This window comes from Arachis ipaensis, chromosome B9 (assembly GCF_059453495.1).
Source record: "Arachis ipaensis isolate K30076 ecotype BB chromosome B9, ASM5945349v1, whole genome shotgun sequence".
NCBI lineage: Eukaryota > Viridiplantae > Streptophyta > Magnoliopsida > Fabales > Fabaceae > Arachis > Arachis ipaensis.
The window spans coordinates 20,590,448-20,611,129 of NC_142444.1; the positions used below are offsets into that span (position 1 = coordinate 20,590,448).

The 20,682-nt window shown below is 30.8% G+C and overlaps 1 protein-coding gene across 1 annotated transcript; it reads left to right on the plus strand.

The window, feature by feature from the left end:
- Positions 1-226: 226 nt before the first annotated feature.
- Positions 227-3,782, plus strand: LOC107618156 (dimethylnonatriene synthase). The gene is made up of 2 exons (XM_016320115.3): positions 227-1,372; positions 2,974-3,782. The coding sequence occupies exons 1-2, from the start codon at positions 380-382 to the stop codon at positions 3,601-3,603; spliced, it is 1,623 nt and encodes a 540-aa protein (XP_016175601.3). The 5' UTR covers positions 227-379; the 3' UTR covers positions 3,604-3,782.
- The last annotated feature ends 16,900 nt before the right edge of the window (positions 3,783-20,682 follow it).

Below are 20,682 nucleotides of genomic sequence, written 5' to 3' on the forward strand. Positions count from 1 at the left end.
ACCCCAAACGTTGGGACCAAAACCATACTTTACTCTATAATGATTAGATCAACTTTATTTTTTTAATTGTTGTATTCACACTTAGACAAAAGTTGTGTTTATTACAGCCTTATAAGGTCAGTAGAAAGAAAAAAAATTATCCAAAAAAATAGAACTCAAAACGAAAGGACCAGCCAAAGTTGAAGCAATTTCCTACTACTTGCCTTTACTCTTTATTCATGAAGTCAAGGTCAAGCACTTAGACGAAAAGAGTAAAATAATGAACAAGTCCACAAAGAATCTAAGGTTACACAGTACACACATACAACCAAAATTAGTTAATTAGGATTAGCATGCATCACACGGCAATAATTTTCTCTATAAATACATCCACTCACACATGTACCTTCATCATTCATATATTAAACACATAACATTCTTCCTTTATCTCAGTAATCCAAAAACCACGAACCCAAATATGGTTATAGATTTCTTATCTCCTGGCTTAATTCCAACCATAGCAACAATATTAGCCACTTTTGTGGCCGTCGACCTCCTCCTGCGCCATATTCGTGGCCGACGATACAATCTGCCACCAGGCCCAAAACCATGGCCCATCATAGGGAACCTAAACCTCATTGGATCCCTTCCTCACCGGTCCATCGACGATCTTAGCAAAAAATATGGGCCCATCATGCATCTTTGGTTCGGCTCCCACCCTGTAGTTGTGGGTTCATCAGTAGAAATGGTCAGATCTTTCCTCAAAACCCACGACGCCGCCATAGCCGGCCGACCCAAATTCTCTGCCGGAAAATACACAACCTACAACTATTCCGACATAACATGGTCTCAGTATGGCCCGTACTGGCGGCAAGCGCGAAGAATGTGCTTAATGGAGCTCTTCAGCGCTAAACGCCTAGAGTCGTATGAGTACATAAGAAAAGAAGAGATGCAAAATCTGCTGAGTGATCTTGCCAACTCTAATAACAAAACAGTGTTGTTGAAGGACCATCTTTCAACTCTAAGCCTCAATGTTATAAGCCGCATGGTGCTTGGGAAGAAGTACTCGGAGAAATCAGAGAACGCAATTATATCACCGGACGAATTCAAGAAGATGCTGGACGAGTTGTTCTTGCTGAACGGTGTGCTTAACATAGGGGACTTCATCCCTTGGATTCATTTCTTGGATTTGCAGGGATACATCAAGAGGATGAAAGCTTTGGCTAAGAAGTTTGATAGGTTTATGGAGCATGTGTTGGATGAACACATTGAGAGGAGGAGAGCAGTGAAGGATTATGTTGCCAAGGACATGGTTGATGTTCTTTTGGAGCTTGCAGAGGATCCTAATCTTGAGGTCAAACTTGAGAGGCATGGCGTTAAAGCATTTAGTCAGGTACATATTGTACTCCCCAATCTCTTTCATCCTACTTTGTCACCTAAGATAATGGATTAGAAATAAGGAAGAAGGGAAAATGACATTTTGTTGAATTATTAGTGTTTTTAAATCATTGTCATAGTGGTCATTCCAGGAAAGTTGTCCAAGTTAAACTATGACTATCTTAACAATAAATAAATAAAAAATAATATACTTTTTGTAAATAAAAATGTGGTATGTTTATAATAAATTTTTTCTATTTTCTATATGTGTTATTGATTATTGGCATATACTACCAAAATTCCTTACACGTATATTTTTTTTTTATTTCATTATATTTATCTTTATTCTTTGATTTTATAATGTATTTAAATATTTATTATACTGTAAAAAATATTAATGAATATAATAAAATACATATTTGTTAATATTGATGAGTATTTAATTTTTTTCTGGTCTAAAAAATATTATATATTTTAAATTTAATTAATATTAGTGCACTAATACTAGTGAGCACTAATTAATATTGATATTAATATTAATGAATAAATATTTTATTATATTTATTAATATTTTTATAATGTAATAAATATTAAATACATAGTAAAATGAAAGAATAAGAATAAACATATTAAAAAAATGAATTAAAAAAAGTTGAGAATAGGGTATAAAAATTTTATAATATAACAAATTTTTTTTTTATAAATATCCGATAAAAATAAATGATACTTTATTTACAAAAGTATTATTTTATTATTTATCATAGTGGGCGGATATAGTAAACTTTGTCATGAGGTTAAGCAAACTTTTCTATTACCAAAAAAATTAAATCTTAAAAAATAAGGATGGATTAATTTTTTTTTAAATTAATTTTTTTATTTTATTTTAAAAAAATTCCTAAAATCATTCCTTCTAATATTTTACCTATTTGACATAACTTGAACTATATTTCTTTTGACTTCTGATTTGTTGGTCACTGCAAATTTTTTTTGTTCGGAAGAAACTATTCTTCCTCTTCTTTTCTTTGGTACCGAATTAGGCATACCCAACTATATAAATTATATTTTAAATCAGAATAAAAATTACAAAAATAACCAAGTAGCTAAACATTACAGTCTAGTGAAATTTCGAGGCTAACATTTTTAGTAAAAAAAATTGGTTATAAATGCCAAAAAATATAAAAAAATATATATTGATCACCAATTTTTTTTTAAATCTGTAACTTTTCTTAATTACTTTCAAAAAAGGATTGATCGGATCATATGTGGAACGATTAAAATTGTGACTAGTATATATTTCATTCATCAAATATGTAGAGGTTGAAATTGAGACTAAGTATAGCATCTTTTGAAAAAAAAAAAAGGGGGGTAATATCTGCTCAACGAACTTTTTTAACTATGAAACAACAAGAAGCAAAAACAAATTTAACAAATATTCATGCTCAATTCGGAGTTACGTTGAAATATATATATATATATATATATACACGAAGATATTTACTTAATAACACGATCTCTTTGCGCATTGATTAGAATAACCTATTTCATTACTTGCACCTTTGATACTAAAAAGTTTGATTGAATAATTTGTTGATCCGCTTTGATATAAATATTGAGTAGGATTTAATAGCTGGTGGAACAGAGAGCTCTGCAGTTACTGTAGAATGGGCAATTTCGGAGATGTTGAAAAAGCCAGAGATTTTCAAAAAGGCAACAGAAGAACTAGACAGAGTGATAGGAAGAGAGCGATGGATTGAAGAGAAAGACATTGTTAATTTACCTTACATTAACGCCATCGCTAAGGAGACAATGAGGTTACACCCGGTGGCCCCAATGCTGGTGCCACGGAAAGCCCGCGAAGATATTAAGATCGACGGCTATGATATCCCGAAAGGGACACAAGTGCTAATCCATGTTTGGACCGTTGGCAGAGACCCCGAGATATGGGACAACCCAACTGAGTTTCAACCCGAACGATTTCTTGGTAAGGATATTGATGTGAGAGGCCATGATTATGAGTTGTTGCCATTTGGTGCTGGTAGAAGAATGTGCCCGGGTTACCCTCTTGGACTCAAGGTGATTCAATCAAGTTTGGCTAATTTGTTACATGGCTTTAATTGGAGACTACCTGATAATATGAAAAAAGAAGACTTGAATATGGAGGAAATTTTTGGGCTTTCAACTCCAAAGAAATATCCTCTTGAGGTGGTCATAGAGGCTAGACTTCCTAACCGTCTTTATTCCATCTGAGTACTAGGGTTAAGTGTTTTGGAATAATTGTGAGCATTGTGTGCTGCTATGAAGTTTAATTTCATGAACTCCCTCTCTCCTTTCCCCTGGAGAAAAATAAGAACTACTTTGGATCATATTGTTATGATGGTCAATAGAACCTCCAAAACTAGTAAGTGATGGTTATGATTTTTTATCTATGATCACGGTTGTAGTATCTAAATTCTGACACTTTAGGCTATATTTTTTTTATTGTGACCATAGGTTATTCTATGATTACGCGTAAAAATTATGACCATAATCTAATTTATAGTCACGATTTTAGTGTGACCATAGCTTATCTATCGTCACTCTATTTTAAAACCATGAACATAGATTAGACTGTAGTTACCCTTTTAAAAAATTGTGATCATAACCTACTCTATGGTCACTCCTGTTTTAAACCGTGACCATAGTTTATTCTATGGTCACCCTTTTATATAACGGTGACCATAGCCTAATCTATGGTAAGGTTTTAGCGTGACCATAGCTTATCTATGATCATCCTATTTTAAATCCTATTTTAAAACCTTGACCATAGCCTTCTCTATGGTCACAATTTTAGCATGACCATAGCTTATTTATGGTTACCCTATTTTAAAACCATGACTATAGTCTACTCTATGGTCACTTCTGTTTTAAACCGTGATTATAGCTTATTCTATGGTCACCCTTTTATATAACCGTGACCATAGCTTAATCTATGATACAGTTTTAACGTGACTAACTGACTATAGGTTATCTATGGTCATCCTATTTTAAAACATTGACTATAGCCTTCTCTATGGTTTTCCTTTTATAAAACCATGACCATAACTCACTCTATGATCATCATTTTAAAAAATCGTGACCATAACCTTATCTATAATCACGGTAAAAATTGTGACCATAACTTATCTATGGTCATCCTATTTTAAAACCACGAACATAACTTATTCTGTTTTCTAAGATTTATTATTTTTTTTTTAAAAAAACATAATCACATTCCAGAATTATTATCATCACAAAATAAGTCTAAAAAGGAGAAATTCAGGAAATCTAAATCATAAAATTTACATTATAAATTAGATATGTTTTTAGTCCAAATAACACAAATTAAAATAAGACATAATTTATTCATTACATGTAATACCAGATAAAGTCTCTTAAAAAAATACAGAAGACATAAAAATATTAAATTTAGATAACTAAAGTATATATGAGACTCATCCCATCTCATATTTCTATGAAACATAATATTTTTTTTATATTATGTCCTTCTGCTAGCAAAAAAAATAAATATGTTAAAACGGAACAAAAATACTTTCGATGACATAGAACAGTTGAGTAATGAATATGTGACACAAATTTAATAAGTCAATCAACATTAAAAAGGACTATATTAACAAGTCAATCAAAAATAGAAAGGTACCGTAAAAAAAATTTCAATGACAATAAAAAAAATTTAAGTCAACTAATGCAGTTGTGTCTTATTCTATTTAAAATCTGACACCAATGCTCTAAGTATACCATTCTTATAACACTTTGTTTGGATGAAAGATGGAAAATGAAAAGAAAGAAAATGGGAGAAAAGAAAATGGAAGAAAAGAAAATGAAAGGAAAAGTTAATTTTTTTTATGTTGTTTGGATGAAGAGAAAATAAATGGAAAGAAAATAGGAGAAATTTTTTTTTTGTTTAGATAGAAAGAAAAGTAAGAAGAAAGAAAATCATAACTAAGTGAAATTACATTAACATCCTTCTCTATATTATATATAAATAATACTATATCAATATATTTTTACCATTGTTTCTATAAAGGGTAAATATGTCTTTTACCATTGTTTATACTTTTTTAACCAGTTTTCATCTCATGTCCGAGAAGAAAACTTTTCCATTGCCTCCGTACCACTTTTATGTTTTTCTTCCTATTTTCTATCTTAATCCAAACAGAGGAAAAATTAATTTTCCCTTTATTTTCCATCCTTACGTTTTTCTTCCACCCAATTTTCTTTAAACCAAACAATGCATTAATGAGCTTCTTAGTTGGAGAATTGGATTTGGAGGGAATTGGGAGAAACGACATTGTTTGGGGGAGGGGTTTTAAAAAAAAAATAGAAAAACCGTGACCATAGATATGTTTACGTCACTCCTCAAAATTGTAGTTACCATTTCGTAAAATCGTGACTATAGACCCTTTTAGGTCACTCTTTTTTAAAAATTGTGATCATAGACTCTTTTAGAGCACTCCAAAATCGTGATCATAGATCCTTTTAAGTCACTTCCAAAATCGTGACCATAGACCAAGTCATCCTTTTTTAAAAAACTATGATCATAAATTTTTTTTTGTCACCTTCAAAACTATAATCATAAATCTCTTTAGGTCACCTCAACATTGTGACTATAGATCCTTTTAGGCCACTCTTATTTTAAAAACCGTGACCATCTTTATAAAAATTTTTTGTTGGGTCTTGATACTTCGATCATTTTTATAGTCGAATAAATTTTTATTACTAAATTAGTTTATAATTTTTTATTTTATTAAAAAAATTATTACATTAAATTTTGGTAAAATATTAAATAAATTGATTGCTATTATTATTTAATAAAAACATAAAATTTTAAAGAATTTTAAAAATTTTCATATCAATTTTTTATATATAAAAAAAATTGATGTAAGAATAAATTTGTGTAATATAATAAAAGTTTAGAGACTAATTTAATTAAAATTTGTTAAAAATTAAAGTATCCGAATACAAATTTTGTAAGAATTGATTTGTGATATTATTATTATTATTATTGAATTTTAAAACAGGGTCTTTGCTCTATGAAAATTGTACTAAAATACAAAAAGTAACACCAGCCAACAACCTTACACAAGACAAGGTCATCAAGCATATATAAAAATTCGAATGCTTAAAAAAAATCACATCAATAATGCAGAACTAGTTGGACCCCATGTTCAACCAATGATTTATCTCGTACATTTTCATATATATATATATATATATATATATATATATATATATATATATATTATACTATATCAAGTGTTTCATATTGACTAAAAGAAATTAAATATCTAAGTATATATTAAAAATTAGTTATTAAATTAATTAAAAATTAATTATTAAATTATTTATATATAAATATATAATAACTTATTATAATTAATTTTTTAAAATATATTTATTTTTAATTTTATAAATTCATTAGGTAAATTTATTTTTTTTTAATTTTTATTTTAAAGAATTCAGTCATTGGGGACAAATTTCGAATTTATTGAAGTAACTTGTCTCTATATAAAAAGGTGAAACTCACGTGTAATTATCTTCATATATAGGTAATAGTTGAGAGTAAAATTCTAAAAATTGGATCGATTATCGAACCGTTTTAGTTACTGATTTATTGGTTTACTGGTCTAACTGTGCTTCAATTGAAAAAAACCGTTTTATATCAAAATAATAAATAAATTATAAATAAACATCTTAAAATATAATTATAATCTAATATAAATCTTAAAATATCTTTTAAATTTAGAACACTATATAAAACGCCATCAACAAAAATCATGTGATTTTATTAAAATACACCGACACAAAAATTAAATAATAAAAAAATATCTAATATCAGCATAAAAATTTGTCATCAATCATTAATATTATAACTTTTCATTCACTACTTGTAATGTAATATATTTTCAAACTAGATCTATTTTTTTCGTAAATTAGAAGTCACCTTAGAGGCCTAAAACCATTCCACCAAAACTATCTCAGAAGAGGGTTTGCTTTAGAAATTCTTGAATCCTTAAGCAATCAGGGCTTCGGAGCAAAAACATTAAAATAAATTATCATACTCCAATGCTACAAATGCAAAATACCACACAGAAATCCAATCAGAAGCAAAAATGGCAAGATTAAATAAAAAGGGATTCATAATCATAAGAAAACAAAGGATCAAGAAACAAACAACGGCATGCAAATGCATTTAGAATTTCACATAACACAAATAGGTAGAAGCAGCAAAAAAATGCAGAAAAGAGAAAGTTATCTTGCTGAAGAGTTCTAGTGGCGAATTCAACGCCACTGGTAGATTTGGACTCCAAAAAAACTAGTTGCGCGTGAACTTCGAGAAAATGTTGGATTTGCCAATGCCAGAGTCATCGATAAAGACGATCTTGAAGAGGTAATCGTACTCGTGGTCCACCTTGCGAGCCATGAGATCCTTCTTCTCCTTCTCCGATTTCTCGAACCTAAAACCAGAAGATCAGATCAAGCGACAAAAAAAAAAAAAAGAAACCAAACGTTCATTCAGGTCCAAAGTCGCACCACGGCGGCGCGTAGCTGCACACTCAAAAAAACCAAAACAAAACAAAAGGCGAAGCCACAAAGTGAAGAACAAGCGACCGAGCCACTGACCTTTAAAGACGACACCGACAGACTGTTGATTGATGGACGACGCCGACCAGACGCCAGAGAGAAGATGCAAATGACCAGTTACAGACCCAAAAAAATTTATGTTAAGGGATAAAAATAATATACATTGCTATTAAAAGATATATTAATCCAAATTTAAAAAAATAAAAGTGTACATTAATTATTTGAATATAAAAAAACCAAAAATTACATATAATAAAATAAAACAAAAAATATTTTTTGCAATATTTTTTTATTATTATTTTTATAAATAAAAAAAGATATTCTAAATTAATAAACTAATCGATTGACTTTAAAAATTTATATGCAACATAATTACATATAATGAAATAGAATGAAAGATAAACAAATAAATAATAAAGATCACTAAATCGAAAATAAAATAAAATACATAAATTTATGAAGAGAATAAAAAATTAGACTAACACTTAAACTATAATAGTTTGGATTAAAATTTGTAATTGAAAATATCAAAAAGAAAACAATGAAATTAAAAGATACATAGAGTCATAGAGAGTTATATAAAAAAAATAGAGAATTTAAAATTTACCTTTTGATGAAGAAAAAATGACCATTAGAAAAGAAATAGAAAAAAAAAGTTAAAACTAAGAAGAGGGTTTAAAAAAATAAAAAAGTGGTGACAGTTGAAATTTGAGAATGAGAGAAGACTAAATTTGATTAGGTTAACTAATAGTTAAAATGATAAAAAGATAAAATAAATATAAAACTTTAAATAATTGGGATAAATTAATTTATAGTGGGATCATTTAAAATTTAAAATGGAGGCATATAATAATATGTATATTTTTAAAAGAAAAAAATTAAAATAAGAGTGGGGGCAAGTGTCCCTCCATCAAACTACATGGGTCTGTCCCTGCAAATGACGGCAAGAAGATGAAGATAGCGGATGGGCCGAGAGTTCACAGAAGAAGAGAGTAGGGGTTGGAGACTTGGGGGCTGTGGCTACATGGACAAACAGCGGCAGTGGATCGACGGACCGGTGGCGACAGTAGCTAGGGTTGGAGAAGGGGGCTTGTGTGAGAGAGTGAGTGAAGAATGAAGACGGAAGAGTGTGAGCTGTGCAGCTAAGGATGGATAGTTTAAAGTTTAAACGTTTAAGCAAAAAATAACACCGTTTTTACGAAATTGGCCAGTTTTCGATCCGATCCAACCAACCAATTCCTGGCCGATTCACCGGTTTTTATTTTTACGGTTTTATATGTTCGATCGGACTGTTAATGCTGCTGGTTTGTGGTTGGACCGGTTCGACCGATCGGTTCAATTTGGTTTTTAGAACCTTGGTTGAGAGTTATTAGATAATAATTTACAGTATTGCTACACATGCAAGTCTTTTTGACAACCAAGTCTAACTAAATTGGTTAAAGCTCAACAAAAATCAATTTTATTAGTGAGAGCGTGAATACACGCTCCAACTCCCAGCCACTAACGTGAATACTCATATCCTTCTTCTTTGCGTTCTTCATTCTTCTTCACATTCCTTCTTCTACTTCTTCACGTTTCTTTTTTTTTCTTGCATGTTTTCTCTCCATCGTCGTTCATCTATTATTGTTGTTATTGCTGCATTTTTTCTTTTCTTTTCTTCCTTTTCTTTCTAGTAATTTTGCAGCATTGAATTTTCTTCTTTGTTTTTAGTTTTTATTACTCTTAAGAGAGTGAAACAAGAATAATTATGAAAAAATGAAATAAGAAGAAGAAGATGAAGAAGGAAAAGATTAAAAAGAAGAAGAAGCAGCAGCAGAAGATAAGGAGGAAGAAGAAGAGTTTTGAATTATGCAGAATTTAATAGAACAAATAACAACAAAATTTCTTAACAATAACATATAAATTTCTTAATTTTCACACCAAAATTTTACTACAAAGTACAAAAATGTCTTCTTTAATGCTGTATTTTTTCTTTTTCTTCTTTTTATTCTTCTTTGTCTTTTTCTTTTTTATGTTGCTCTTATTTCTTCTTTTAAGAGCATTGCTCTTATATTAGACTTGAATGAATATGTTTGTAATGTTTTGTAATCTTATTTAGTTGAATGAATGTAGGTTCCTCATCTTCCTAGTGATTTTGTAGTATTATGTGTTTCATCTTCTTTGTTTGATTTTTTTTTTTAATTTTTATTCTTGTTAAAAGAGTAAAATAAGAAGAATCATGAGAAGGTAAAACAAGAAGGAAAAGATCAATAAGAAAAGAATAAGAAGATGATGATGATAATGAAGAAGAAGGAGGAGGAGGAGGATGATGAGGAATTTTGAGTTATCATTAAGTAATTTTAGTGTATTCTGGATTTAAATAATGTACACTTTTGGTTTGTACTTATTTTGAATTGAGTTCGTTTGTGTGATGTCATCATTAAGTAATTTCAGTATATTTTGGATTTAAATAAGGTGCACTTGGTCTGTACTTATTTTGAATTGAGTTGTTCGTGTATCGTCAGTAATTTCGGTGCATTCTAGATTTAGTTTTGATACATTCTAAATTTAAATAAAGTGTATTTTTAGTCTGAACTTGTTTTGAATTTAGTTTGTTTGTATGTCGCCATCATTAACAAATTTTGGTACATTTTAAATTTGAACGGTTATACACATAAAAAGAAGAAGATGATGATGATGGAGTAGGAGGTGGAAGAGGAAAAGGAAGGAGGAGATAAAAAAAATTCAAATGAGAAAAGAAGGAGGAGGAGGAGGAGATGGAGTTGGTGGCATGGTGGTGATGGCGACGACGATAATTAAAAAAAAGATAAAAAAGGAGGAGGAGAATAAGACGACAATGATGACAATAACGATAATAATAATGATGATGATAATAATAATGATAATGAAGATGGAGGAGAAGGAGGAGCAAAAGGAAGGAGAAAAAGAAATTTAAATAAAGGAAGAGGAAAAAGTGATGATGGTGACAGCAATAATAATAACGAAATAAGAAGAAGAAGAAGATGCAATAGCCAGAAACGGAGCTTTGTGTAGACAATGGGGCCATGACTCCCAAAAATAATTGTAACAAAATTAGTAGTTCTTGTCTAAAAAAAATAAAGTTAGCTCATTTGATTAAATTGATATTTTTTCATTTTGTTTATCCGTGTTCAATACTCACCTTCACCACTTACTTGTTTTTGTGTGTTGAAATTGAAATGAAAAAATCCTCTCTAATTTCTTCTCTCATACATTTTTATTTTATGTATTATTTTAATTTTAGAGAAATGTAGCATAACTAGTAGAAATACTAGTTGCTAATAAAAAATTATTATTTTATTTTATTTTTAAATATCGTTGAAATATTAGCATTGTTTACATTAATAAATTTGGACGTTTTATTGGCTGAAAAGTTAAGATTTTATTTTATTGTAATATATTATTTGATTGTAATAAAAGTAAATAGTCTTGAGATTTTTAAGAGATAGATATAATCAAAGATAAAATTAATTGTTCAAAATTTTAAAAATTAACTTATAAATTATAATTGATTTTATATAATTTAAAAAAACCTACTTTTTAAAAAGAAAAAAATTGTTTTTGTGTGAAAAATCGATTTTTTCATACAAAAATCAATTTTTTTAAAATTAATTTTTATTTTTTAAATTAATTTATTAATTTTATAATCGGTTAATAGTTAATTTTATTATTCAAAATTAGTTTAGTTTATTAACTTAAACTAAGTTTTTTGTTAATCAAAATCAAATTTAGTTCTTTTAGTTAACTTTAACTATATGTAATCTTACGTGTTAATAACAAATTTTTAAAAATAATTATATTTATAAATTTTATTTTAATATAAATATTATTGTATAATTTTTTGTTAAAATTTTTTACTCCTTACAAAAGTTTTATTCAATCTCCGCTACTAGCAATAGCAACATGAGTAAAGAAGAGGTGCTCATGAATTAAAATTTTTAATAACAATTTAGTTGAATTTGGTTAGATATTTTATTTAATTGTAGAATTTTTTTAATAATTTAGTCAAATATTTTAGTTATTTAACCGTTTTTCAACTAACAATTTTACATAAAAATAAATGCATGTAATTTTCATCGCATAAAAATTATTGATTTCTTTCATAACTTGTTTTTACTTGTAATTTGCTCCAGCAAATTACGAATATGGCTATATTTCAAAACTACTATTGATACGTGTTTCAAATATTCGTGATATGAAAAATTAAAGAGTTCAAATATTATTTAGTAATTATTAATTTATAATTTTAAATATTAGAATGTTTAATTTAATTTCTTGTATTTTGATTTTGGTTATTTAGTTATTATTAGGTTGGACTTTGTATTAAGGATAAACAAGAAGATAAAAATTTAACTGAAAAAGATACATTGAAATTAAAATTAAAATTAAATACAAAGAGAATCACTCAACTTTTTATCCAATTTTTTGATACAATAAGAAAGAGATTCTTCAATCTAACTTATCTACATCATAGTTTGAAAGTTGAATCGAAGGACTCACTCAATCTTCTATCCAATTTCTCGATACAATAATAGATGGACTCACTCAATCTCACTTGTTCACACTATGATTTTATCACGAAAATAAAAAGTGTTTTGGCACTATTCTAATTTCTCTATAAAAGAAATCCTAAACCCAGTAACATAAATCCTAATCTAATAACTAAATAAACAAAATTAAAATATATAAAATTAAATTCAACACTCTAATATTTAAAATATAAACTAATAACTATTAAGTAATACTTAATCTCTTCGTATCATTAACATTGAACCAACGTATCAACTATCCATCATTAATACACCTATTAAAAATATAAAAATTATATATATATATATATATATATATATATATATATATATATATATTTGAGACGAATTTTCACGAATTAGCTATCTTTATTATTTGTAAATATATGAAAATACTTTGAAAAATAAAACATATTTAAATTTGAGGGCAAATCAACCTAATAAACTAAAGGCATGCAAAAATTACGGTAATCACCCAAAAAAAATACGTTACGTATATGTTTCTAATGAATATTTCTATGTAAATCGACATAGGTACACTCGATTTAGTTTTGTAGGTACTAAATCGAATTAGTATCACTTGAATTAGTATGTACATATGTAAATCAAAAGAGGTTGATTCGATTTATATAGACACCTAGTAAATCGATAGAGAAAATTTTGATTTACTCATTCGAATAATAAGCAAGTAAATTGACTGGTGGTGTTTTGATTTACATGGACGGAAGCCAATGAATAAATCTACACAATATAATTCGATTTACTAGGAGACTTATGATCATACATAAATGGATGCAAGCTATTTCGATTCACTATGGTACAAACGTATATAAATAGCTGTTGAATGTGAATTCTTCATTATAGTGAGCCTCACAATGGCTAGTGATGAGAGTTTTTTAGTTTTAGTACACTATAGAGGGTCGATTAAGAAAAAAACGCATTCTGGAATTAAGTTTACTGATAAGAATCTGCTTAGTATTTTTCTCAAACCTTCAATGAGTTTCACCAAGTTCCAGAATACTATAATCCGACGATTGGGGCTGCAAGGCATGGGTGGAGAAGTTATTCTACAAAATTTCGACTTTCGTGTTGCGAGATTATGTGAAGTATGATTCGTTCGTTATAGGCAGCGACGAAGATTTGCAAGTTTTGTTCCATTGTCGTCGGCAATTTCTCAAGGTGAGGACCCCTGAGCTGTTGGCCAAGCTTCTGGATGTGGTCTCTAGTTTAAGAGGTTCTAACTGGAATCCTCAGTCTGCAGCCACAGCAGCATGTTCTAGTTTTCGGCCTATTGGTGCCTCTTCTTCTGTGCCCGTGCTTGAACCTGAGGCAGTTTTGGTTGCCTCCTCATCCTTCGCTGCTGATCTAAATCGCACTATTGACGGACAAATAGGTGACACTGGACCCTTCGGACATGTTGCGATTGTGATGACTGACACTCCTAAATTGGTACCTGAATTGGTACCAGAATCAGGACAGGATGTAGCACCGGATGGTGTGGAACATGTATTTTAGGATGATGATGATGATGATGTGGAGCATGCCACGATTGCCAATGATAGCGATGAAAACATAGCGAGAAGTACTCGAACTGAGGGTGCTGGAGCAGCTAGTTTAGGAACTTAGCAGTACCCCCCGCACTTTTCATCCTTGGACTTGGATGCCATGAGACAGCATGGTGTACCTGGCGTGCCTGTCGGATTTGGAGCCAAAGACACACAGGATACAGGAGAAGTAGTTGAGTTCTAGGTTGGGCAGCAGTTTCAGGATAAAGAGGAAGTCGTACTGAGCGTGAAGACCTATAGCATCCGACGTGAGATTGAGTATAAAGTGTTGGAATCCGATTATCGCAAGTACCATGGGAAGTGTAAAGAATTCGGCAACGGGTACACATGATTGATTCGTATTACTTTCCGCCAGCGCAGAGATATTTGGGAGGTAAAATGGTACAATGGACCGCATACTTGTCTGGCCACTTCGATATCTAGTGATTACAATAGGCTGATTACCATGTGATCTCTGCCTTCATACTGCCTAGGAACACAGAAAACAACTAGTAATCAATTGAGTACCTTATCGCCAGGGGCCAGTGAAAGGCGTCAAACCCATCCGGTCTGAAACCGAGAAAGCGCCAGAAGATCCATGACTGGAGAAGTTGCAGTGGACCTGCCAACTTAACCACGTGCTTGTTGGCCACACGACATAGGCACCTGTATAACCACGACCCCAGCTATATCTGCCCATGTCCTCTCACCTCGCTACGTAGGGCAACCACCTGATATGCATGCGTGTACCAGACTTGTCACCGAAGAGCTGCGTTGATAATAGCATCATGATGTCGCTCTCGCGTACCTCCTAATTGTCTCCTCATCTGTGCCTTCGGGAAGGTCACTAAATGTCTCCTACATCCAAGTGCACTTCATAGTAAACTTGTCGATGCAGCCTGGTGGCAGCAACATACCCAACAAATCCTGGAACCAAACCCATGCCGGACGGTCGTCGTCGATATATCGCTCGAAGTCCGTCAGACAACCGCTGACGTACTGTTCGTGGATCGGGAGCCCTAGCTAGTAGGCTACATCCTATAGCGTAATCATGAACTCACCGAATGGTAGATGAAATGCGTGCGTCTCCGGCCGCCATCTCTCCACAAATGTACTCACTAATGGCTCATCTAACCTAAACCAGTGGTCGTTGAGTCTCGTAAGATGGGCTAGTCCAACCATCTGCAGGTACGACACGATCCTATCATCTAACAGCATACCATGCTGCCTTCTCATGCTCGTGATACAACGGTGGGACTGCATGACATGGAAAAATTCTCTTACAATCATAACACTTTTCAACACAACATTCACCTAAAACGGATAATTTTAATCGAAAAATATTTTAACCAAAATAACATTAAATTCTAACAGAACATAGTCTACCTACTATTTCCACCATAAAGCTAAAGTCTTTATTATATACCTACAAGTGTGCTATTTCTCGTTAATATAATCTTTGATAATTCAAATTTTTAAATAAATTAAAATCATTCTATACTTTAGGCTAATCTTCTGCTGTCTACATAATCCAAAACTTGAAATCCAAGTTAACTTAAAGATTCCTATCCCTATATGAATACTCTAATTACCATTCGAAGGTTAAAGAGTCTATTAATTATAATATTCAAATTCTAAACGGTTTAATATTACTAACAATCTTCTAACACACTACTACCTCTAAATCAATACTCTAACTACTACTTTAAGGTTAGACATTCTAATAATCAAATTCTAAGCGATTTAATATCACTAACAACGATTTATTTCTTATAAAAATAAAAAATAATTTGCTAACCTCTTCATGCACGCTACCAGTAATGTGTGCGACTTCATCCAACCGATAGATTTGATTTGGGTCGTCTTCCATTTCTGCGGTATCAAACTTGTAGCATAGCCTTACTTTCTCTGGATTTTCGGATGTGGTGAGGTACGGTGGTATAATGTAATTCGAATGAGATGAATTCAAATTCTATATATAGAGGGAATGAAAGTAAATCGAATTAGGGGGCATAGATTTATGTTAGAGCCACTTTATATGTAAATCGAATTGCACTGTTTCGATTTACCATAAATTAAAAAATCATAGGCTAAATCGACGCTACCTGTATCGATTTATTATGGGTGAGCTCAAAATCATGTGCTTCCCTAATAAATTAAAGCTACCTATATTAATTTACACTCTTCATGCTAATTCGAAATGCTGTTATTCAATTTATATTTTATTTTTGTAAATCGAAAGTTCCTCATTCGATATATATAATTACATACATTAAAGACATACGCATAACGTATTTTTTTAGGATGATTACGTAACTTTTACATGTTTTTAGTTTATTAGGGTGATTTGTCCGAAATTTTATTTATTTATCATTATTATTTAACCAAAGCAATAAGAGGCAGGGAATGAGAGTTGAGTACAACTGTACAATACCTCAAATTTAAATGCGGCGTGGAGGATATTTAACCAAATTAAAGCTGTTTACTCAAATTATTTACTTTTTGTATTTTAAAAGAACACTCATATTTTATTGTCCACTTCATTTAAATATTATGTAAGTCGTATTCTTATTTGGTTTACTTTATTTAAGTCTTTTTTAATTATTTTTTCATTTTTACATAAAACTTAATGTAACGAGTAAAATATAGGCCGATGTCTAATTAGGATAATTTTATTAGTATTTGAATTACTATAAATAAATATAGTAGAAAAATAATGGTTTAATTACTCTGCAGGTCCCTATAGTTTCACCAAATTTTTAATTAGGTTCCTATACTTTTTTTCTTTTCAATTGGGTCCTTAGATGTTAATTTTTTTTTTCAATTTAGTCCCTACCGTAACAAAACCGTTTAAATAACAGAATATTCTATTCAAAAATCGAATATTCTCCTAATTAAGTTATAATAGCTAATTAAACCCACTTCTATTTTTTAAAATACCAAAAACACCCTTGCCATTTTATCCAAAAACAAAGAACCCTAGTCAGCGCTTGTTCTCTGTGAAGTCACTGCGTTTCTCCTCCGATCCATTCGTTGGTGTCGTCCTCCATCTACGGCGGCGGCGTCGTCGTCGTCGTCCTTGGCGGCGTGAGCGTCCATCGTCGTCATCGTCCGTCATCCTTGGTCTGCGCTGCACTGCTCTGCGCTGGTCGTGCGTCTGCTCTACTCTGCTTCCCACTGGTGGTGTGTCGCTTCCGTCGTGTTCTCTCGCTGTGGATTGCTACGCCGCTACTTGCGTCGCCACACCTCGCCGCACCTCGCCTTGCTGCCTGAAGTCGATCTGCCAAAATCCCATATTTTTTCCAATTAACAATTTCTTCATTTTCATGGCAGATCCTTCCCATCTTAAACCCAGGTTAGATTCTAACTATCGTCATCCTAGACAATGGAGCTGGATTAGCTTTAAATGCCCCCTTTTATTTTGTTATGAGCTTTAATTACCCTTTAATTAATTAAAAATTGTTCCTTTTATGTTCCTTGGGGGCTAGAAAATATTTTGTGATATGATCCACTTACAGTTGGATAGGCTCACGTGGTTTTTGTTCATGGTTCTGTTCATTGAACTCTAATTAGCAGAGTTGTTATTAATCCTAAGTGACTCTGAAAAAAAGGGTTTTCCCGCGGGGGATGTTTAATGTTGTTATATTTTGTTAATGTTGAAATGTAAGTGGAAACCAAATAAAGCAAAAGAATTTGTCTTCTTTCTGTTTGATTTTGTTGGTTGCTTTTGCTTTACTTTCTAGCTTGCTTGGACCAATTGGTGTTTAAGGCTATTCCTCGCTTTTTAAGTGGTGCTGTATTGATTTAAACATGCACCAAGAAGTTCAGACTTAAAAGATGTTCAAATTTATATGATATTTGCTAGACTCCATCAAGGGAAACTATTAGTTTTCCATGGTGCTCTTTTTACTTTGGTGTGTTCTTGATGTGAATGAAAATTTGCAGCTCTTATAAGTTAAGACACAGATTCATATAAAATTGATGTCCTTGTTCATAAACGGTGAAAATAAAATCAAAATCCTATAGTCAAAGATGGTTGGTGCAGTTTATAATGATAACTGATTGCTTACTAAACAAAAAAATCAAAGTTAAAATCCTGTGACTCTGGCGAGGTCAGGTTTAAAGGAATTATTTATAATTTATTGCTGGAAAATCCTATCATTTGTTGTTATTTCCGATGTGATGGACCTTAGTTCAAATGTTTGTAATGTGCCTATTGTTGTTGTCTGTTGTAGAAGTTATAGATTTGTCAACTTTCCACCCCTTAGAAATGCTCTGAAAATTCATGCTTTGTTGCAGTTCAATCTTTTATCCATTGGTGTATTTGTAATGCAATCAGTTGATGAACGAGAAGAGGAATCCAAAGCGTCTGAAATCACTGTATTCCAAAATGCCTATGACAGACCAAGGTTTATCTCAGCAGAAAGAATTATACTCAATGAGCAGGAAGAATTATCTCAGCAGCACATTAATGGCAATAACTTTACTGATAGACCAAGGTTTTCCAATTCTAGCTTTCGGGAGGATCCATCTTCAGGAAGCACTTTGAACACTTCAGCGAATCCTTAGGATAGGCCAATTGGGAGTGCCAACAAGCTTGTTAGCAGTGGTCAAGAGGGGCTTACTTATGATGACAACTCAGGACATGGATTCTTAACTGACATCTTTGCTGAGAATGCAATCGTGGATGATACTAATTTGAACCCTTTGGAGTTCTTAGCTTCTCTGTTCCCTGGTTTTGCTGTAGAAAGCCTTGTGATAGTGACATTGGTTTCAATTCGGACATTGCTTCAAGTCTGAAACTATGCTTTCTATGGTTTTTATTTTTAGATTTCAAATTACATAGCCTTTTGATTTTCTATAGTATACCATGATATGATAAAGACATAAACTATATTTCATGAATCTACACAAATGTAAAATGTTACATGATCATAATAAATACTTGAATGATGGAAATTGAATTTTATATATACTTTTTACTACTATTTCTGTTTCATTTTATTCATTACTTTTTTTTGTATGTTCTTAAGATAAGGTATTTTGAAAGTCAAAAAAATAAAAAAAAATTATTTTTGGTACAATTTGTATATAAATAAGCAAAAGAATGATAATGACAAAATAAAAGGGATTATAGGAATATCTTTCATGTCGTAGAATCATTGAATAAGGATTATAGGAATATCTTTCATTGAATATTTATAGTTTTATCGAATTTTCAATTAGGTCCTTATACTTTTTTTCTTTTCAATTAGGTCCCTAAGGGTATACAGGTAATTTCACAATTTATTAACATTTTTTTGACGTTTAACGTTAACAAGGACTAAATTGAAAAAAAAATGATGTATAGGGATCTAATTGAAAAGAAAAAAAAGTATAGGGACCTAATTGAAAATTTGGTGAAACTATAGGGACCTGCAGAGTAATTAAACCAAAAATAATAGGAATCATGAATTGAGTAATGAATATAGTTTCTTTTTTGGAATTCCTTTCATGGAATTATCGCTCTCTCTTAATTTTCTCTAAATTTCCTCTGATTGATTAATTCTTCTCTATTCCTAAATTATACCCCTTACATTGGTGTTTTCATTGACCACTATTTTTCCATTTTTTTGGTAGTTTGGCGATCTCACTTCCAATGGAACAAATTGGAAGTGTAGCTGAATATTTTACTGCCTTTTTGTGTTATGTTCAAAGAGTAAATTTGAATGATGCTGAAATATTGAAGACATTTCTTAATGGATTGAAAACTTATATCCATAGAGAAATTATCTTTGATGATCCTAAAATTATTCGTGATGCTTTTTATTTGGCAAAGTATTATGAAGAATACTGGAGCAATCCATTTTCAGAAATTTCAAAGCCAAAATATCATCTCAACACCAAATCCAGAAAAGTTCATCAACAAAAATTTCCTATCAATCACTGTATTAAAGTTTGAAATCAACATTTTAAACAAAAATTCAAATCCAGAATTTCATAGTAGACACCACAGACCATCAACTGAACACAAAATCAGAAATTCAGAAGCATTAGTTAGTGAAATGGAGACAGTTCAGCAAGACCAGAAACATGTCCAAAGTGGACCCAATGAATCCGTAAGAGCAACTCCAATAGTTACTTTTTGGAGTCCCTATTACTGTGGCGTGTCAGAAAAAAAGGAACCAACCATTCGTGTCAGAAAAAAAGGGAACCAACCATTGGAATAAGATGAGAAGGAGGTCCTTCTCTTGGATCGAGAAGAGAGAGTCCCTCTGAGTGGAGACTCTTGTTGCCCAATAATAACTTGCCACTTGGCAAGTTATTTGAAAAATAAATAATTATATAAAATTTTTATTAATTAAATAATTATATTAAATAATTAAATAATAATTAATTCTGTAATAATTATAATAATAATTATATTAAATAATTATATTTTTATTTAATTAATAATTTATATTAATTATTTAAATAATAATTAATTAGATTAAATAATTAAATTTCTATTTAACTAATTATTTAGATTAATTATTTATATCATAATTAATATTAAATATTATTTATATTATTATATTAAATTATAATTAATTAACTTTACATACATTAAAAAATAAATTTAATTTTTACATCTT